Here is a 19,323-nt window from a genome sequence, read left to right as displayed (position 1 = left end):
TTTGGAAAAAATCGCCTTTTTTATGGGGTTACAGAGGTTGTGCCCCTTAATAACTATGAAAAGAAAAAACTAAAAAGGGAAGTTTGGGATATGTTGGATACAAGGAAAATTTAAGACAAGCTTTAGAAAAATCGATTTTTTTTCTAGGCGCGGGAAAATTTAAATCTAGAGATAATTATCTGTCATCGGCTGTCAAATCGACAAGGGCGGCCTCTTTCGCAGATACCATGTAACAAGTGGTGAAGAGCAAGACTGACATGGCTGATATTTTTGATTCGGTCATTCTAGTTTTTAAATGATTTTAATTTTCTTTAAAAAAAGTGGTGTTTAGTTGTTGTCATGCTTTTGTGCCAGTATATCGATACTGCATAACAAATGGTCATAATGTCAACGACAAGTACAAAGTGGAAGTGTAAACAATTATCAAATAATTGAAGTGTCCTCCTAATGGCAGACAACTATGGTTTTTCGCCGAATTTTTTTCTGCGAACATGTAAATAATTATGATAATCCACGTGAATTGTAATTGGAAAAGACTTTTTGTTGGTTATAATGCGTCCTAGAATCCACCACAACATGTCTAGAGCTAGTTTGTTTGCGTTTTGTTGCATATTTTGGCTGGGCCAATTCAATAATGGTAAGTATTTTGACGTTTCGTTGTATCAAAACATCTCAAATATGACAATTATTTCTTTGGTTTGATTGTTGTGTACGTTCTTTTGTAAGCTACGACTCTATAAAAACAAGTTCAAGGCTAATTTTATATCTAATTTTAATATCTTACACCTACTCATATGGTTCTTTTTAGGATAGTTTTCCAATTATTTGTAACCTGTTTCAGGGGTTCAATCACTCAAATGTAAGTGTGATGTGTGTAAAGAAACGAACTACACTTGTGAAACGGAGGGATATTGTTTTACCACGACTTTCCTGTCCAAACCTGGAGGAAGCGTTGAACATAACTATCGGTATGTTTAGGTCACACTTGAATAATATCTAGACAATATATTTACATATTTTCTACAAAATCAATAGTTTTAAGTCTTTCATATCAAAATTCTTAGTCAGGTCATGGCCAGGAACTACACGGATTTTCTGTCTTCACCCCTTGTGAAATTTTAGGCCAAAAGTTTTAAACATCTCTTTGGAGTTTCCGTCTATTTTTAGTGATTGATTTTCTTCCCACAATGTCTCTTTTCACATAAAACAATGATTGTATTTAATTGAATAATATTGGTCTTAACTGGCATATGTTGTAGCGCGTTTAGGTTGTCAATTTAATCTTTATTAATAGTTGTCTGCTGAAATTTATTAAAATGAATTAAATTAAAATTGCATAAACGGTTGTAATTATGGATTTAGCCGGAATTATGGTGTATTCTGTCAGTGTATGTGAAAAAATGAAACATCTTGAAGCAAAAAACTGATTTAAATTTAGATCTTTATCAGACTGACTTAATGAAAAATTCAAATCTCATTGGGTATTTTTAGAGTCTCCGACTCGATCGAGGTAGACGGATCCATTATTTATTTAAAACAATATTTTGATATTTTGTATTCTTTGTTATTATATCTTTGCACATTTCACAGTGGACGCGCCAGAATTTTGTTTTTTTAAAATGGAATTGGTGTATTCCAACTTTTTGTTCATGTATTCAGTGTTTAATGACGGTAGACGGCATACATAAACAAATACCTTCAAAATGTGTGCAAGGAAATGCAAAAAAACTCACTTAATATTAATGTCAGTGTCGTCAAATTTTAATCAACTGAATTCAAATCGATACGGGAGTTTAAATTTAATCCGTTCAAGGTGTTTCGTTTTACTTTAATTGGTTACTATTACGGTTTTATTGAAGCTGCATCGATACAAATTTTTAGGTATAACACATAATCTGGTAGCCAGTCAGTAATGACCACTAACCAAAGACTCCTCAAATCCTTTGATGGTTTTCTTTCTTTTATTCGTTGATGTTTTTCAACGGGATGATGAGGAGTTATGGCTGTGTAAGGTGTTGGGCACTTTGAACCGTTTCGCAATTCTCAACGTTATAAAAGAATGGAATAATTTTAATTATGTGGGAGCCCAACCTGTACAATTCTTATCGTTGTCCTGTGAATATGTTTATGCAATATCATATGACAACATTAGATTAAAATCGCAATGACGAATGTCAGTCGCGTGGAAAATTTGAAAATTTGTTGTGGAATATCTTCTATGTAATATCAGTCAATTGCCGAGGCGCATTTGTCGTCGTTCACGTGCACATAAAATGCAAATTTAAGTTTTTGTTTTTTATTTTATCTGTGTTAACAATATAACAGTAAATTTTATCCAAGTTAATAAAAGAAGGCAAAAACATAAAAGCATTAAATGATTTTTTAAGTTAAAACACAACACGAATGCGCAATGCATTTATGTAATAAACATGAATAATTTACATGCAAGTTTTTTTCGAAACAAATTGTCCTTTCAGTTTTTTCTTGTTCCAAAGCCACTGAATACTCTCAATCATTGTGGTTTCTGACAGCTTCTAACATTTCCAAGAAAAGCCGCGACATAATAATATGTGTTACTCGAGAAATTATACCTCAAGCTACGAAGATTTTTTGCTTTTAGCCACTTTCATGTAAACACCAGTTATTGGTTACATAAATTATTTGTTGATAAGTCGTGGTTTGGTATTGAATTCATAACAGAATGCGAGCATCGTTTCAAGGTGCCCCCGGGCGCATATTTGAATGAATAGGACTCAGGAGCGTGGTGCTATTGCTTTATTTTTCGTGGTACCTTGAAGCGATTTAGGTAATCGTGTTATCGATTCATGTTCGTCTCTACGATAATATTTGCACTACATGCAAAATGCTGTGGTGTTTAAAATACCGCAAGTTATAAATAATTCATTAATTTTTGTGCCCATGCCAAGACACAGTTATATCTCTTCAGAGCTGTTGAAGGATATTCTTACTGAAATGAAACATGGTATTTGTGACCACTATAAGTCGTCTTATAAACGTTACTAAATTACTAACGGGCTGTCAAAAACCACGCTAGCTGTTTCGACAAACATCAGTTTTTCCCACCTGAGGAACCCCAGTGGTGCCGCAGCAGACCTACGGCAGTATATGCTCGAAGATGCTGTCGTGACAGGGATTTTTGTAATGCAGTAGAGGAGGCACAACTAGCACGGGTGTCTCATAATAATGAAATCCGTCATTTCGAAAGTACAGGTAACAGTGTGACCATCCCAAATCCCCGATACTATAATACAGCTAACGGTTTTAATTGTGTTAAATGCAAGTTTTCACACTAACAGTTTTCTTTGTTAACGACATCCAGTTGCAGCTACGTGGTATTTGCAACTGATCGAGTGGTTTAGCAGTAGTAGCGCTAGTCTTTTACCTTGCTGAAACCTTTCCTCGTTATCCTCGTCCCAAGACTGGCTATCAAGAAGTTGGTCGCAACGGCAAAATTGAGAAAAAAAGGGAAATGTATTTTTGGTTGTGTTATGAAAATTATAAATTTACTGTAATTGGCTATTGTTGATCATGAAATAAATTTAGGTGTCTGGACCGAGCCCTACAAATTCCGCATAATAATCCCTTGTTCTGCCATAAGCAGAACTCCCTCAATACTACATTTGTCATGGAGTGCTGCAAAAACGAAGATTTCTGCAATGTTCACCTTTCACCCCAACTAATACAAAAACCCCAAGGTAAAACGTGCAGTGCCACCCCTCAACATTCTATTTTTACTTCAATTTCATTTACTTCAGCAGCACTTAGCATAAACTTGCCTATCCTGTCTTAACATGGTTGTAGTATTCTTCTGCAGTACATAGCATAGCCTTCACTTTTTAGCAGTAGTAACCACTGTAGTGAGGTGTATTACACAGCGTGTGATGCACTTTCTTTCTTTTTAGTTTCTAATTTTTCAGATTTTAGTACCTGGTGGCAGTTCCGCCTCGCTTAAATAATCACAGAGCATGCCTAATTTAGACGTTACATTACAGAACTCCGATTTGCTGTTAATTACCATAACAAATCGGATCTAGAAGAACCACCTGCTTCAACTTGTTTAGTTTTTTTTTGTTTATAGATGTTACCCCAAAGGAAGCATACCTGAAATAGACAGTAGATCGATCTCAATTTGTGACCAAAGTTTTGTAACTGGAAATAATCCAGCATTTACCAAACAGGCCTCAGCTTGTTGTAACGATCGGGATTTTTGTAACGCTAATATATATTTACCATTGCCAGACGATTCACAGGCAGCAGGTTAGACAGTTTTCAATAAAAGGGCTTAGTTTATGTCTCGACATCATTGGGCCGAAATCCTGGTCTGCAAATTTTGTTCCGTCTATTTTTGTGTCCATGTTCGAAATATTTCATTATGTGCTCAACAGTCTAGTCTATGCATGAAATGCTGCCATTATTCATCGCTTAAAATTGCAGTTTTTTTAAGTTTCACGGGTCAGTTAATTAAAGAATCGATGGGATATTTTTAGGAACGTTACCTAATTTCACGTACTTTTTGCATGGAAAATTAAAACGCTCGTTAAGAGTAACTAGTTTACGATAAAATTGAGTAGATTTCTTGTAGGTAGTAATTCAGGTAATAACAGACTAATGCTAGGGGTCTATCAATTTGCTGAAAATAGTGTGACGTCTGCTTTAGTATGTCTTATGATTAAACATGAACGTGTATTGTACTCTTCACAAATTTACGTATTAACTGAACACACTGTACCATACACGACTCTTTGCATGCTCTGCTTGTTATGCTTTGCAGTTTGTTTGCTTTTTCTAAGGTAAGTGCTGTTTTTCCCCCAAACCTAAAAATCATCAAACTAACGCCACTTATTAATTAGCTTCGAAGAACACCCCGTACTCGCCATCAGAAATAATACTAATAGCCGTCATCTGCTCGATCCTCTTCGTCGGGATGGTCATCGGCGGCGTTTACTACTACAAAACCAAACGCAAAAGAAGCGGAATGCACCACCATCTCAGACATGGTGAAGACAGTATCGAGGCTCCAGATCACCCCATTTTGAAAGGGGTTAGTTTACAGCACATGATCGAAATGACAACAAGTGGTAGCGGTTCTGGTAGGTCCAAAAACTGGTGGTTGCGTTTAGTAACCGCGTATTTTAGGACTACCCTTGTTGGTTCAACGCAGCATAGCTCGCCAAATCCAGCTGGTTGAAATCATCGGTCAAGGGAGATTCGGTGAAGTTTGGAGAGGCCGATGGAGGGGTGAAAATGTTGCCGTGAAAATCTTCAGCTCGAGGGAGGAGAGGTCGTGGTTCCGAGAAGCAGAAATTTACCAGACGGTCATGCTAAGGCATGACAATATTCTAGGATTCATCGCGGCGGACAACAAAGGTGGTCTTTTGGCAAAATCAACTTAAATTTGACTCATTTTCATTGTAGATAATGGGACGTGGACCCAGCTGTGGTTGATCACCGACTACCATGAATACGGATCACTTTTCGACTTCTTGGGCCGCAATACCGTGGATACCAACGGTATGATAAGAATGGCTCTGTCCATCGCCACTGGTCTGGCTCACCTACACATGGACATTATGGGAACTCAAGGTTTATTGCGTTTCCTGAATTACTTTCTATAAATAACCGTTTGATTTCAGGCAAACCCGCCATAGCCCATCGTGACTTGAAATCCAAAAATATCTTGGTCAAGTCAAATTTCACCTGTGCCATTGGTGATTTGGGTCTGGCTGTTCGTCATGATTCCACAACAGACACTGTTGACATCCCACTTAATAACAGGGTGGGAACTAAACGTTACATGGCTCCAGAAGTAAAACTTCTCGATTGTCGATTCTGGTATCTAAATTTATTTTCTAGGTCCTTGACGAAACAATGAACGTAAATCATTTTGATTCGTTCAAAAGAGCCGATGTGTACGCTCTCGGCCTAATATTTTGGGAAATCGCAAGGAGGTGTAATGTGGGTGGCATTTATGATGACTATCAATTGCCGTTTTATGATGCTGTGCCATCTGATCCCACAATAGAGGAAATGAGACGGTGAGAAATTTGCATTTGTAGCGTAAAAATCTGAGAGGGAAATGTTCGTTTAAGACCATGTTAAACGTTTCGCTCAGTTTTCGGGTTTTGACATATACCTATCAAGAAGTGCCCGCAATTTTTAAACGGTTATAACTTGCTGATTTTTTTTTATTATATTTTTGTTTCGGCCAATCGATACAGATAAGTTTTTGAACGAAATTGATACCTATGAAAATAAGTCTGAAAACTTCCGAGAATTTGAAAAGTTGTCCTCCTTTTTTTAAGTTTCCGAGGTCAAGCAATGTCAGTTTTCTTGCTAGATATTGAGCATTTTTTGAGCTTGATCGTAAAGTTTGATAATTTTAGTTTCTTCCGTTCCCAGTTTTTCAACTTGATTGTTTTCAGGGTTGTCTGTGTAGAAAAACAAAGACCTAATATACCAAATCGTTGGCAGAGTTGCGAGGCTCTCCGCATTATGTTGAAATTGATGAAAGAGTGTTGGTACCATAACGCCACCGCTAGATTGACGGCGTTAAGGATCAAGAAGACACTCTCTAACTTTACGACATCAGAGGAGCTTAAAATGTGAAATTGTTGAGAGCTGTGCAAGGTAAGCAGATCGTTGGATTTACGTAATTGTTGGCACGAGTTAACAACAGACGAAAACGTTTTTAGCGTCACATGTAAGAGTGTAGTTTTCACTTGCACGTTTCCTTTTTCTAGGTTTGCGAAATTAAGTGTAAAGTGATTAGGAGAACGATGAGACGAACATTTTTAATTATTTCTAAGTCGTTCTATATACCGGTAATTTATTTTCGGGTATTATGAGATGCGTCGGTCCTATGCGAATTAGAATCTCATAGGACATGAATGATGCGTGAAAGTGTGAATATCGACCCGCTGCCTGGTTCAGTTCATATCCACAATACAGTACTGCCTATCCACCCATTCCATAGTTTATAACAATCAACGGCTTCTTCCTGAACTACTTTATTTTCCGTGTACAGTTTGACCATATTGTGATCTTATTTAAGTCTCTGTTTCTGATTCAGTTGTTCAAAAGGTTGCGTTTGTTCACCACTTCACCACAGTTTACTGCCGATATGCCAAAGCCACAATGATGTCAATTAATTTTTACACAAACAAAGTAATAGTGTTAAAAGACAATATTTTTATTCAATTGTTAATATGCTACCGTTGAACAACCATCACTCAGAATCAGGGATTTCTCTATCAGTGTTGTAGATAATCTAGTACGTAGATATTTGTATATCTTTTGTTTTTTATTAAGTAGGTACCAGTTTTTGGTTGTATCTCCATTTCCATTCTGGTTAAGTTACAAAACAACTTCTAACTAGTCAACAATAATGCTGAAATACGAATTTAATGGTCACATACTAAACAATTTCGTTAACAAGGTGTTCATTTTATTAAAAATCTTTCGTAAACCCGGTCATACAGGATGCTTGCCAAGAATTGTTATTTTTGTAGGCGTGTTTTAAGTGTTCCTTCAACGTACTACCTCTAAGGGGAAAGTGGTTCAACTAAAGTCTTGTAAAACTTCTACTTTAATTGAACCAGTTGATCTAATCACATCCAGGTTGAGATTTCATGCTAATATAACTATAATAGAAGGATTAAACGCAAAATGGATTAATTTGAAGGTTTTTTTATAAGTATTTTTTATACGTTCAATGGCAGCAGTTTTTGAAACCTTTGTTGGTTGTTTTACAGTGAAAGATTTTTGTTAGTTTTCGTGAACACCTTGTGGTTCCGCTCGGTTTTTGCGGCTTGTGTGAATGAAGAAAAGGGTGAAAAATTTCGTAGTTCCTATAAGTTGATACTGACTAATTGAACTTTGTGTTGAGTTGGTATCATCTTTGAGTTGTATATCGGTCATCTTTTGTTAATAGCTATTATTGCAAGCGTGTAGACCTAAAAAGTTTTTATGATAGTTGTTGCGTATTTTGATTTGTAAATATATTTTTAGTTTCGTGAAGAGAACGTAATTTTAACGTGTATAAGAATTTAATTGTGCTAACTATATTTTTAAGGGTATTTATAAAAATTTAATATGTAATTGTTGTGAGCCTAACATATTTAGTTTTGCGAAAAAAATAATAAAACAAAGAGTGTCTACTACTTTAGGGTGCACCTTAAAAAAAGATTGACAAAATATAGTTTGCATAAGGATATTTTTAAGTGGTTAAAGTTGTATACTCAATAATATACTATAGTTATTCTAATCATGTAATATGATAATTTTAAGTTGTACAGTTATGTAGATTAACTTTACGATGTAAAATATTGATTTCCATACACACAACACCTGTTTTCCTCAATTTATTTATTGTCAATATAAACTGTCATACCTCAATTTTCAGAATGGAAATGTTTAGCAAGGACGTAGTTGTTAATTATTGTTGCGCACGAAATTTTGGTATAATTGCGTGTTGAGGAAAAAAATTTCAAAGTATTGGAATGAAAAATTGGTGCGAAATTAAGACTGATTTGAAATAATTTCTCTTACAAAATTAAAGTAATAGCTAGATTTTTTATATTGATTAGATTAGTGATGTGAGCCGATAATTTGTTACATTTTTTGCACAAATTATTCACTACCTATACATACCATTATACAGTAATAATGAATGTTATATTCAACAATCTTGTGTAGATGGTTAAACCGACGTGGTTCTTGTCTTTTGTCAATATGTAAATACAGATGTAGCTATCCTCATTATAAAGAAGTGGTTAACCATTAAATGGTAAAATATTTTTTAAATAACAATAGTGCTGTTTGCAAGGTACAAATTCATGTCAGAGTTTTATACAAGAGTAAATTTGTTGTCAAGTTTTTGCCAAATGTGTGCGTGGCCGTATTTATCGTATTAACATTAACTGTGATTCATTACTACCTAACTGCTCATCTGCGCCGTTATTTATTACAAAGCTCAGCCTCATTTTACAGGAACATCTTTCACTTTACAGACACTTATAGCTGGTAAATAGGGCCGCGTGCAAAAGTTGTAGAGAACATAGAGATTAAGGTATTACATGGAAAACTAACACTAAATTAACGAAATTTTACGCATCGTTCTGGCTCGATTTTCAGGTACATTTCTAGGCAAAAGATGGAAGTACTGTAATCTCTATAAGTAGATTAAAAATTTCCTCAGGATAAATGTACACACAAATGCAATAGTTAACCTTACTCAATATTTCATAGATATAGATTTTTTGTTAAAGCAAATGCATTAGTTATCTAAATTCTTCGATTTCGGTTATTCTGTTACGCATTATGAATCTTAAATTTATTTCTAATTAAGGCATTTAACCTAAGTATGATTTCAACTTTGTTTTCTTTTTTTTTAAGTTTATGTACAGAGATGTTTTGTGCTTAGATGCGACTATATACCATTTGTAAACGTATTTGAAAATATATTACTACTCATAAAAAAAATTCTCGTAGCAGTGAAGTGTACCATTGGTACTACTTTTCTTTTTTTGCATTGTTTCCAACTGTCTCCCATCACCTAACAAATGTATTTCTTTGGGATATTTGAGGTGAGTATCAAAGGGTATAAAACATGTATTTTATCCGTTTAATATGAATTAATTAACAAATTTAGTCAGAAAGCTGTGTGGAGTTTTTACACCGTTGATAAAACAATTGATGGACTCAAGATAAATGTAATTACGTTATAAAAATATTTATCCAAAGACCATTTCACAAAAAGATAGCTATATATACAAAACGACAAAATTAACAAAAAGTGCTCCAAGTTGGTTTGTATTCTTCAGAGCGAGAGAATTGCTGACTGACCTCTATATATTCGAGGATAAATATTCTCTTTGAAAAAATACCTTATTTATAAAAACTGTAAGACTAATTGTTGACTTCCGTATTGTTTGGACTTGGAGCCCAATTTCACTGGAATGAATGTTTTTATAATTAAGGCTTTTGGTTTATTCTTATAAGCTAATAGCATACAGTCCTATGGGGACTAAACACGATAAACTTAGGTCTTTAAATACATAAGTTACATTTAATTTAAAAACGAAACTATCGTTTACTCAACTTGACAAAATCTTTAAATGCGGCTTGAATTTCCTCGTCCATCTCGGGTTCCGGGTCATACAGTTCATCAGGATCTGACAAGTCCCTGCAACAACAATGTTAATTCAGTCCAAAATTTCAATTTTGACATACGCTAAATATTCTTCAGTCGAGTTCATATGGGCTGCTAGGAAATCACTTTCTTCAGAAGTGAATTTCGAGCCGTCAGTATTGTAAAAGACAGTCTGAGGCGGTTCACTCCAATACGTGGTGTCAGCTTCTGCACTAGAGCTGCAAACAAACAATGTAATTATGACAACTTCCTATTTGTTTAGTACCTCGAATTAACGGGGCTGTTGTGCCCCCACTGCGAGCTCCTTAAATTCACAACAGAATTGATTAGACTTGCAGCAGTGCCTGTCACTGTCGGCTGCACTTCAGTTAATTTGGTAAAAACTTCATCAAGTGCTTTCTTATTGTATAATTCAAGAGAATATCCTGTCAACTGTAAAAGATGTTAGAATCATGTTTAGAAAGTCCAGGGGGCTTACTTTCAGAGCTTGACAAATACACTTGATGTTGTCATTTCCTCCTATATTTAGTAGGTGCTTGTAAGCTTCAATTAGATAGTTTCCATAAATATTCTCATGGTGGAGTTGGGTGTACAGTTCAGCAACAAACAACAATAAACCTGATTTGTTTGAATTGTTGCTCAGTTCTTTCTGGCAAGTTAGATGCAACTCTGCGCGGAATTCTGGACAACATTGTTCAATAAAACAACAGAGTTTTGCAGCGGAATACCGAAAACTTGGATAATCAATGGCCTGAAAGTGTGTTATTAATAAAATTGTAAATGATGACTTTGCATACCTTGTGGACTAGAAGCTGTGCAGCGCGTGAAAGAACTAAAATGTCTTTAAAATACGGACCTAACGTGTCCATAAAAATATCTACGAGATCACTAAACTGTCCAGGGTCTTTGGTGAGTGTATCAATGAGATGATTCAAGCGAATATCATCAGGAGACCCAACAAATCCGTCGAAATTCTCACCACCCGAAGCTGTCTCTGCTGCATCCGAGACTTTATGCTTTTTCAGCCTATCTTGAATGGAGCTAGCTGGCGTATTTGCTGCAGGACTTGCATAATACGATGCTGGGTAAAATTCCGGTGCATCGGCGGAAAGTCTGAATTTAGTGGACGCGTTGTCACCTTGTTGTTGTGGCCCACTTGGAGTCTTCTTATCTGGAGTGTTTGTGGAGCTTTTCGTTTCTTCAAGGAGGCGACTTGGTGTGTTTGGAAGGCGCAGCCCTTTGGGTGCTTCTGTATTACCGTCCCATAATGGTTGCGTTTTATTATCCATGGCTATGGATTAGTTCCTTTCTTAAGGAAAATTCGAAGCCACTATTTTGGTTAATTTAGAAATCTTTAAATTTCTTTTCGCAGCACCGACACAACACGAACTGCACACATGCGTCAAAATCTGTCATGACCAACATGACGCGGCAAAAGTTACTAGATTGAGATAAGGTCCGCCATGGGCGGAGGTCAAATTTTTTTTGAGAGGGCAAATTAAATTTAAAATTACAAAATACAAAATCGTTAAATAAATAACAACAAATAATAGATTTGTTTTAAATCCAAATATATCTTCGAATTCGGAATATCGTCCATTTTAAAGTCCATTTTTGAACAAAATGCGTTTTCAATTTTTAAAAAAGGATAACAAAATGGTGCTGCGTTGGATCCTTTTATGTGTTATTATTTTAGAGGTAAGAAACATTCTATTTTTAGTCTCCAAATTTTCAAATTTCAGATTTGACGACAAAAATGTAAAAAAATAAAATTTCTCGACCTCGGTTAAAAAAATTCAAAATGGACCTAAGCCGACGATATGTAAGACCGGATTCTAAACAAAAAAGCACAAAAAAAACAAAGGCGGAATGTTCCAGAGATCCGAAGCATTCTGGAAAATTCCGAAAAAACACCTAGTCAATTGAAAAATCTGTAGATCTTTTTTAGAGCTTCTAGTTTTGAACCTTAACTTTTTTAATACGACCGTTTTTTAATTATGTATATTATTTCACATTAATTACCCTCGAAAGACGTTAACTTTCTGAGGTATTTTTATTTTCTTTTTATATCCTTATTTCTTCATCGTTTTAAAGTGTAGACTGTTCTAATTGGTAATTTCTCTTTTAATTGGGCAAAAAGTTTTTACGACTCACTATGTGTTTCATTTGATCTATGTGTTGTGTTACGCTGGGTAAAAGCTGTCATTCGGAAAATTACTTTTGCCGGGAATTGTAATTTTTACTTTCCCTAATTGCCCCACATCCAACGTCCGTGCCTCATGCTCTGTTACAACTTCAATTAAATCAACTTAACGAGTTCTTCTTTCAGCCGGAGATCAGAACAAAGCCATTAGTAAGTGGTGATGCTTAACAAGTGTTATATCATCATTTGACTCGGTTGAAGAAGCACAGAACAAAAATTATGCTTATTCATTAATTTGGCGAAAATGGTGGATGCGCCGGGTGAGATTCTAGATAAAACATGACAATATTTATAAAAAACGTGCAAATATTTCTTGTCCCGTCCTCCAGTTATGTTCGTTTTAGCACAAAAACTTTCGACATTACTGGCATTGTTGCCTCGCTATTCTCGTCTCAGGTGTGAATTACCGGAAATACAGCGAATGACACTGGCGTGCGGTAATAAAAACAAATAAATAACAGCGGTTTACATGTCTCCATGTAATGTTTCGGACTGGCTTTGTTTAATTTGCACTATACCAGGTGGAGCCATTAGGCAATAGTTTCACGCCTAATTGAGTATGGTCCGATTAGTTTTGCTCTAGCTGCGTCCATCAAACTTGTATAAATGGAAGGTTTTCATGTGCTGGGGGGTTTTTTCCAAGCAACGTGTCATTTAGAAAATTACTTTGGTACAGAACTATATTTTTACTTCCTCTAATTGTCTGGCGTCCGTACTTTATGTGGCGTTGCGAGTCCAATTAGATCCACTTAATGGCTTTTTTTGGACATGGACCAGAAGCCGAGTTTTCTTTAAAAACTTTGGCGGCGGTATTGTTGTGAGCAAGGCGGAATGAGACTCGTGTTATTGACAATATAAATTTATTACATTAACCGGATGAATATAAATTGACTACCTTAAGGCAGTTTTTATTTTATTTACATGTAACACTCTAAATAAAATAAAAGAGTGTACGTATACACTTCGTTGTAAGTACACAAACTACAAATATCACTATGCATATCTACAGTTTGATAAAAATTTGTATTCGGCATGAGATCATCATGTTAACAACTTTGGTACAAAATAAACATAATACTTATATTCTAATGAATCTTAAAATTAAGTGCGGTAGTTTGGATTTGTCTCCAAAACAACTCCTTAATGAAAATGTAGCCTCTTTGTTGTCTCGCAGAGTCGAATCCAAGTTTCCCCACTTAACAATTATATCACAAACATTCAGTTATAATAACAGTTAAATCTGGGAGTAATTGGTACAGTTGGGTAGTGGCGCCGACCATTTTCCGTCAGGCAAACACTTGGGTCTTGCTTCCAGTCGAGCTTCAAATCCTGGATTACAGCTGATTTGGAGCTCGTCTCCTGGTTCATACGCGAACTTGGTTGGGGCCACAAGACCGTTGTCGGGTTCTCCCACGTAGGGGCAACGGGGTTTACCTACAATCAAAAAAAAATTGAAAAAAAATGGTGGATGCGCCGGGCGAAAATTTCTCCTTTTTAATATTTGAAGAGAAAAGGTCGCTGTAATGTCATCCTCGTTTTGCGGGAATTACATAAATAAACAAGAAAAGACTAACGTGACGATATTTTTACTCACAAAAAGGCGGAGGATGCGACCAGAACCCGTTTTCTGTGCAAATAATGCTGGCTTCGCCCTCGAGCTGATGGGCACCTCGGCACGCAAATTGTACTAAGCTGCCTACGGCGTATCTGCCGCCATCCATCCCCGCCGCCTCCGACTGTATCAAGTGTCCATTAACGGGAATAATGGGTGGTGGGCACTGGATAGCTGTTAAGGATAAAAACGCTTGATACAGAGAAATAAATTAGCCGGAATGGTTTTACTTACGTACGCACTTCGGTAATGGTCCAGACCAGTTACCATTTAATTCGCATTCTATACCTGGTGGACCCATTAGTCGATAACCCCATGCACAACTGAACACGGCTCGGCCGCCGTAACTGTTGTTGTGTTCTTCTAACTGCAAATGGGGTTCGTATAATCCACCTGGCGTGGATAATGACTCGCATTTTACTAGTTCGCAGCTTGGTACAGGCGCCGACCATTTGCCTAGGTATCAAACAAAGCAACACATTATTTCATAGCTGCGGAGCAGATTGGGCAACGGGTCACAAAACACAAAATTACCTTTTAATTAATCAAAGTTTCGGAAGTTTTCTGACCACTTTTCCGTCTGTTTTCATTCAAGAAAAATTGCCATCATACACCTGTAAAGTGATTTAATACGAAACCAGCTCAAAAAATAAAATTTAACCGGAGAACTTCAGAAGAGTAACTGCTGTGCTGTAATACCAATTTAACTTTCAAAGTTTCGAGAAAAATTCTCTCAAGCTGACATTATTTTAATTAACAAGAAATATATTTTTAGTTAGCCACAACCCGTTCTTTAGATTTAATTAACAAGGCGGATAAAAATGGATTTATCGGAACGCAGCTTTATGGTGAAATAGTCATGTTGAGAATTTGAGACATGCAATTACGTTGTTAAGTCATCAGATAGCTGAGGTATTACGCGAAGAACTCTACAGATTGTTTGTGTTGAAATAAGAGCGTAATTTTGGGCATGTCTGAAATTATTGTATATTATGCTCTTGAAGTGTATAAAGAACATGGATTGGACAGATTGTGTGCGTGGATTTCATTTGAGAATTTATTTTCTCTCAACAATCTCAACGAAAATAATGTGGGGAAAACAGCAGTTAGAATGATGAAAATATCACGCAGGAAACAATTATATTCGCTTTATTTCTTCAGTTAATTACATTTTTTGGGTATTGTTAAGATTGGCATCATTGTTTCCCCAAAATTTGACTGTCAAAATGGACATTTTTGCACCTATTTGTATTTATAAATCTCAAAGATCGAAAAATCCGACTCGTGAAATTTAGTGCTATTTTATACGTAGCACTCCAGAAGCTGAATAAATATAAAATATAAGCATAAAAAATATACAGTGTTAGATATAAAGAACAGGAAATGTTATGGAAGAAATAAATGTTACCATTCCAGTTTATTACGTGGCGTTCTAACGTTTCCAGATGAGCGAGATTTTTTATAGCTTAGAAAAATGTAAAGACATGGAATCCAATTAATGTCTTATTTTTATAGTGATTAAAAAAACGATATTAAAAAGTTCTACTACTGATGAAAAATCATAAAAAGAAAATACGTTTTGTCCAGCAGTCTCTGGAAAATAATTTAGCTAAAATCTTAGTAATGGAAGTAGTCATTTTAATTTATCCGAAGGACTTACTGTTGAATATTTAGTTTCTTATCCAACCGCACTGAACAGTAAAAAATTTAATCAAGAAAATTAACTTTTTACGCTCCAAAGTCTAAACTCAACTGTTTGAAAAAGCGGTTCGAGATCAATTCGCAGCGGCTAAGGAATTTTTTTTCATATTTTTGTTGCGACGCATTAACGTCACGAAAAAGTTACACTCTGGCAAGTACAAATGCTCCAGTTTCTAAGTTAGCGAGAACATGTCTTTCGGAAGGTTCTCTTCTGACATGACCATTACTCATGAGATCCGTGTACCCACAGTCGTTCTGGATTGAAAACATTATGTTGTGTCAAACAGGACTTACCAGAGGCTTGACAAGTGAGATTAGCAGCTCCGTTGACTTTGAATCCCATTGGGCACTGGAATATGGCGGTGTGACCTAATCTAGTTCCTTCGACTCTAACTGTGAGATGAGGACCTGCCACGGAGATGGGATCGCAATGCACAGCTAGGAAAATCAAATAATTTCGTGTTAACGAATTTGTTGAATTTACCTGCTACTTGTAATGTCAGACTGTTGGTAATTCCTCTCGGAGTGGCGCAAGTAAATGTACCGGAGTCTTGGGGCTTCACATAATAAATCGATAATCTATACTTCCAATCACGCTCTTCGGATGCTATTGCCCAACCTGGAACAATTTGTTTGCTTCGATAAGTCTCTGACGAATTTACCTTGTATTTCAAGACAACGGGAACCGCAGGGCTGTGATTGAAAGCGTCGTTCTCCGGAGATGTAACGAGTCTTTTCTTACGGAGAAAAATAACTCAATAATTTTGTTTCGTTGGATAATTAATAAAAACTTAACTAACGTGTCATCTCCAATGATCGCATCAAAAACCACCGTTAAATTTTAATGAAAGAGGACCATCGTTTATTATCAAAGTCTGGTTATGGCGTGCTCAACTATTAATTATCTTTTGAGGTAAAGGTTTATTACAACATTTTAAAAAAGATTGCTGCTTGGATTTACGTCGTATAAACTTAAAAGTGACATTCTTTAATGCATTTATTTCCCCAGAGCTTTCAGGTTTAAATGTAGGACGTTAAAGTTGGAGCGAAATACAGTTAATTAATAAATTGTTTTAAAAAGCAGATCTGGCGTATCCACCACTTTTAAAAATTAACGTTTATTACAAAGTCTGGTAATTTTTCTGAGTTTTCTAGATATGGAAGTTTTAAATGTTAAATAAAAGCGGAAAGCGACTTGCTAGTGATGAAAATTACGATCCATTAATTTTGTAAAAACATATCCGACGAACTACAATTTATTTTTCATTTTTGGCCCAGGATGTGCCACTTTTGATGTCACTTCGTATATAAAATGGATAAAAATAGTTTCCTACGTCAGAACTAAAAGCTGAAGTTCAAATTTTAACGAAATTAACTCGCTGCATGTTGGTGAATTAGTGTAAACTTCTATTTCAAGTTTTCGAAGCTGAAATTTCACACTACCCACTGCTAAAAGTTAATCGATATACTCAACGTCTTTAGAATAAGAAGTGCTTGATTTGGTAATTTCTAAAATTTTCAGAATTTCTAAATATTTAGATGAAATGGGCAAATTTTTAGAAGTTTTCGTTTTATAAATTAAATAACTAAAATTTTTAAGACATTGTACTTTCTTTATTCCTATAAGGCGATTTTAATAAAAATTGTTGAAATTATCACTCTTAACTTTCTTATTAAAAGAGAACTAATTTAAAAAAAATATTATTTTCCGAAATTTTATTTAGAGAACTGCGAAAACTTAATCAAATTTTATTAGCATCCAGTAATTCTTTAATTTTTCGTGTCACAAAAATGGAATTTCTACAAATTATTCCCCTTGTTTTTTTTTAATAAAAGCACCACTTTACAAAAATTTAGATCAATTGGGCAAATTTTTAGAAATTATTTATGTATAAATTAAACAAAATTTACTAAAATTTTTAAGATATTCTAACTTCTTCACTTTAAGTCCGATTTTAATGAAATTTGTCGAAATTATCACTCTTGACTGTTTTACTAAAGTATGCACGGATTCAAATAAAAATTTTCCGAAATTTTATTTGGAGAACTGCAAAAACCGAATCAAATATTTTCAGCACCCTGTAATTCCTTCATTTTACGTGCGACAAGAATGATATTTATACACATTGTTCCTCTTGTCTGTTCTAATAAGAGTACTAATTTACAAAAATTTAGATATAAGGGGCAAATTTTTAGAAATTTTCGATTTATGAATTAAACAAAATTTACCAAAATATTTAAGACATTGTAAGACTGTTTTGTTAAAAGCACTAATTTTATTTTATTATTTAGATTAGATTTAGATTATTATTTAGTATTTAGAAAAATTTAGATCGAAAATAAGAATTAAAATTTATATTTTATTAAAAAAAATCAAATCGGATTGGTAGCACCCTCAAAAATCTAAAACCTTTAAGAGAAAAGAAATAGCCAAATTTATAGTTGAACTTTCTGATCATGCTTGACTTGTTGACAAAAGTATGGCCAAAACCAACAAAAAATGTTTATTAAAGTTTATTTTAAAAACTCGTAGAAAAAATAGGATATGCAACTCGTAGCTAACAAAATTTCAATTACTCTCAATGTTAAAATTTTATTTCAACCACTTGTCTTATAATATATTATTATTCTTATTCTTAATATTTTTAATGGATTCCACATTTTGATTTTGTGATTTTACATTTTGCATTATTTTTGTAATTAAATTTCGTATTAAAATTCGTATTTTGTATTCAATGGTTTCTTTGGCTCACACATTTTCCAATTTTATAAATTCTTAAAATTGTAGATTCGAATAAAATAAAAAAAATGCCTCGTAAAAGAATCCCAGCGCTTCCATCATTTTTACTCTCATTAAACATTAGAAATCTTCAGGCTAGACTGAAATTTTTTATTTTTGTTATTTTTAGTAGCAGAAGCAAATTATAACAATAGTTAAGAGTTTTTTGTGTTTGCATTCCTCCATCAAGAAGCGGCTTGTTTTCCGAGCCGAGAACAAATTTTAATTCTATATCAATCCATCAAACGTTTAAAAATTTACGATCAAAAAGGCAATCGGTCTTTGTTTTGCATTGTATACATAAAATAATGACTTGGTGCATCCTCCATAAAACATGGAGTTCAGTAATTTTTACCAATTTACCATAAATTTCGAATGAGGTAATAATTTACAAGCCAGTAAATGTGAGCTCAGAAACAACATAACATCCAAAAGCACATTAATGGTCATGTTTTATGTACTCTCGCACATAGAGAGATCAAAACAAGTCAACATTATACTGCGACATAAAATACAGCTGAGGATGATAATTTAAGAGCTCCGGCCATTGCCGTTTTGCAATAAATTACACTTAATAGAAGTGCGTGGTACGAACAGTCAAACCACACTATTTGTTGGGATATTATCACTTTCTCGTCATTAGGATACGAGGAATTAGTTAGTTTTACTTCAAAGTTATTAAAAAAAATTTCCCGGCGCCTCCACCATTTTCAGTGTCATCTCGCACGCACAGTTTTGGTCAAACCACACTATAAACTTTCCTCATTGAATTGTTTTGTGTTGCGCCCTTGTTAAACTTAAGCTCCCTGATGGAAGTGTCGGATATAACAGTTTATGTTTCATAATTGGTTGACTTG

At 34.8% G+C, this 19,323-nt stretch overlaps 3 protein-coding genes across 4 annotated transcripts in view; 1 reads left to right on the top strand and 2 right to left on the bottom strand.

Moving 5' to 3' along the window:
* Window positions 1–217: 217 nt before the first annotated feature.
* On the top strand, window positions 218–6,852 carry babo (TGF-beta receptor type-1 babo). 2 transcript variants are annotated; one of them, XM_088050479.1, is made up of 10 exons: window positions 218–637; window positions 842–968; window positions 4,100–4,278; window positions 4,872–5,111; window positions 5,158–5,388; window positions 5,437–5,604; window positions 5,655–5,827; window positions 5,875–6,056; window positions 6,444–6,648; window positions 6,762–6,852. In XM_088050479.1, the coding sequence occupies exons 1-9, from the start codon at window positions 553–555 to the stop codon at window positions 6,625–6,627; spliced, it is 1,569 nt and encodes a 522-aa protein (XP_087906605.1). In that variant the 5' UTR covers window positions 218–552; the 3' UTR covers window positions 6,628–6,648; window positions 6,762–6,852. The 2 variants fall into 2 exon arrangements, with proteins under 2 accessions (XP_087906605.1, XP_087906606.1); XM_088050480.1 differs by lacking the exon at window positions 4,100–4,278 and adding an exon at window positions 3,565–3,716.
* Window positions 6,853–9,629: 2,777 nt separating this feature from the next.
* Paip1 (Poly(A) binding protein interacting protein 1) lies at window positions 9,630–11,595 on the bottom strand. The gene is made up of 5 exons (XM_088029400.1): window positions 10,969–11,595; window positions 10,650–10,922; window positions 10,437–10,603; window positions 10,252–10,389; window positions 9,630–10,204 (listed from the first exon to the last, which is right to left on the bottom strand). Exons 1-5 carry the CDS (start codon window positions 11,458–11,460, stop codon window positions 10,105–10,107), a joined length of 1,170 nt encoding a protein of 389 aa, XP_087885526.1. The 5' UTR covers window positions 11,461–11,595; the 3' UTR covers window positions 9,630–10,104.
* Window positions 11,596–13,217: 1,622 nt separating this feature from the next.
* The window catches only part of hig (locomotion-related protein hikaru genki), a 49,093-nt gene continuing 42,987 nt past the window's right edge, over window positions 13,218–19,323 (bottom strand). Inside the window, exons 6-10 of the mRNA XM_088030421.1 lie at window positions 16,172–16,306; window positions 15,982–16,125; window positions 14,221–14,442; window positions 13,969–14,160; window positions 13,218–13,808 (exon numbers count right to left, since the gene is read on the bottom strand). Of these exons, the coding sequence (XP_087886547.1) occupies window positions 13,609–13,808; window positions 13,969–14,160; window positions 14,221–14,442; window positions 15,982–16,125; window positions 16,172–16,306 (893 nt within the window). The 3' untranslated portion in view covers window positions 13,218–13,608. The remainder of the gene's footprint in view (window positions 13,809–13,968; window positions 14,161–14,220; window positions 14,443–15,981; window positions 16,126–16,171; window positions 16,307–19,323) is intronic.

Source organism: Gnatocerus cornutus, chromosome 2 (assembly GCF_029298725.1).
Source record: "Gnatocerus cornutus isolate USDA-ARS CGAHR chromosome 2, icGnaCorn1.1, whole genome shotgun sequence".
Taxonomy (NCBI): domain Eukaryota; kingdom Metazoa; phylum Arthropoda; class Insecta; order Coleoptera; family Tenebrionidae; genus Gnatocerus; species Gnatocerus cornutus.
This window is presented reverse-complemented; position numbering and strand designations above follow the sequence as displayed.

Coding starts and splice junctions, on each gene's coding strand:
- babo (XM_088050479.1), top strand. CDS start 553: ATGCGTCCTAGAATCCACCACAACATGTCTAGAGCTAGTTTGTTTGCG. Junction 969..4,099: donor AGCGTTGAACATAACTATCG/GTATGTTTAGGT, acceptor TTTTGTTTATAG/ATGTTACCCCAAAGGAAGCA. Junction 5,828..5,874: donor AACGTTACATGGCTCCAGAA/GTAAAACTTCTC, acceptor TTTATTTTCTAG/GTCCTTGACGAAACAATGAA.
- Paip1 (XM_088029400.1), bottom strand. CDS start 11,460: ATGGATAATAAAACGCAACCATTATGGGACGGTAATACAGAAGCACCC. Junction 10,923..10,968: donor CACAGCTTCTAGTCCACAAG/GTATGCAAAGTC, acceptor ACACACTTTCAG/GCCATTGATTATCCAAGTTT. Junction 10,205..10,251: donor TCGACTGAAGAATATTTAGC/GTATGTCAAAAT, acceptor TTGTTGTTGCAG/GGACTTGTCAGATCCTGATG.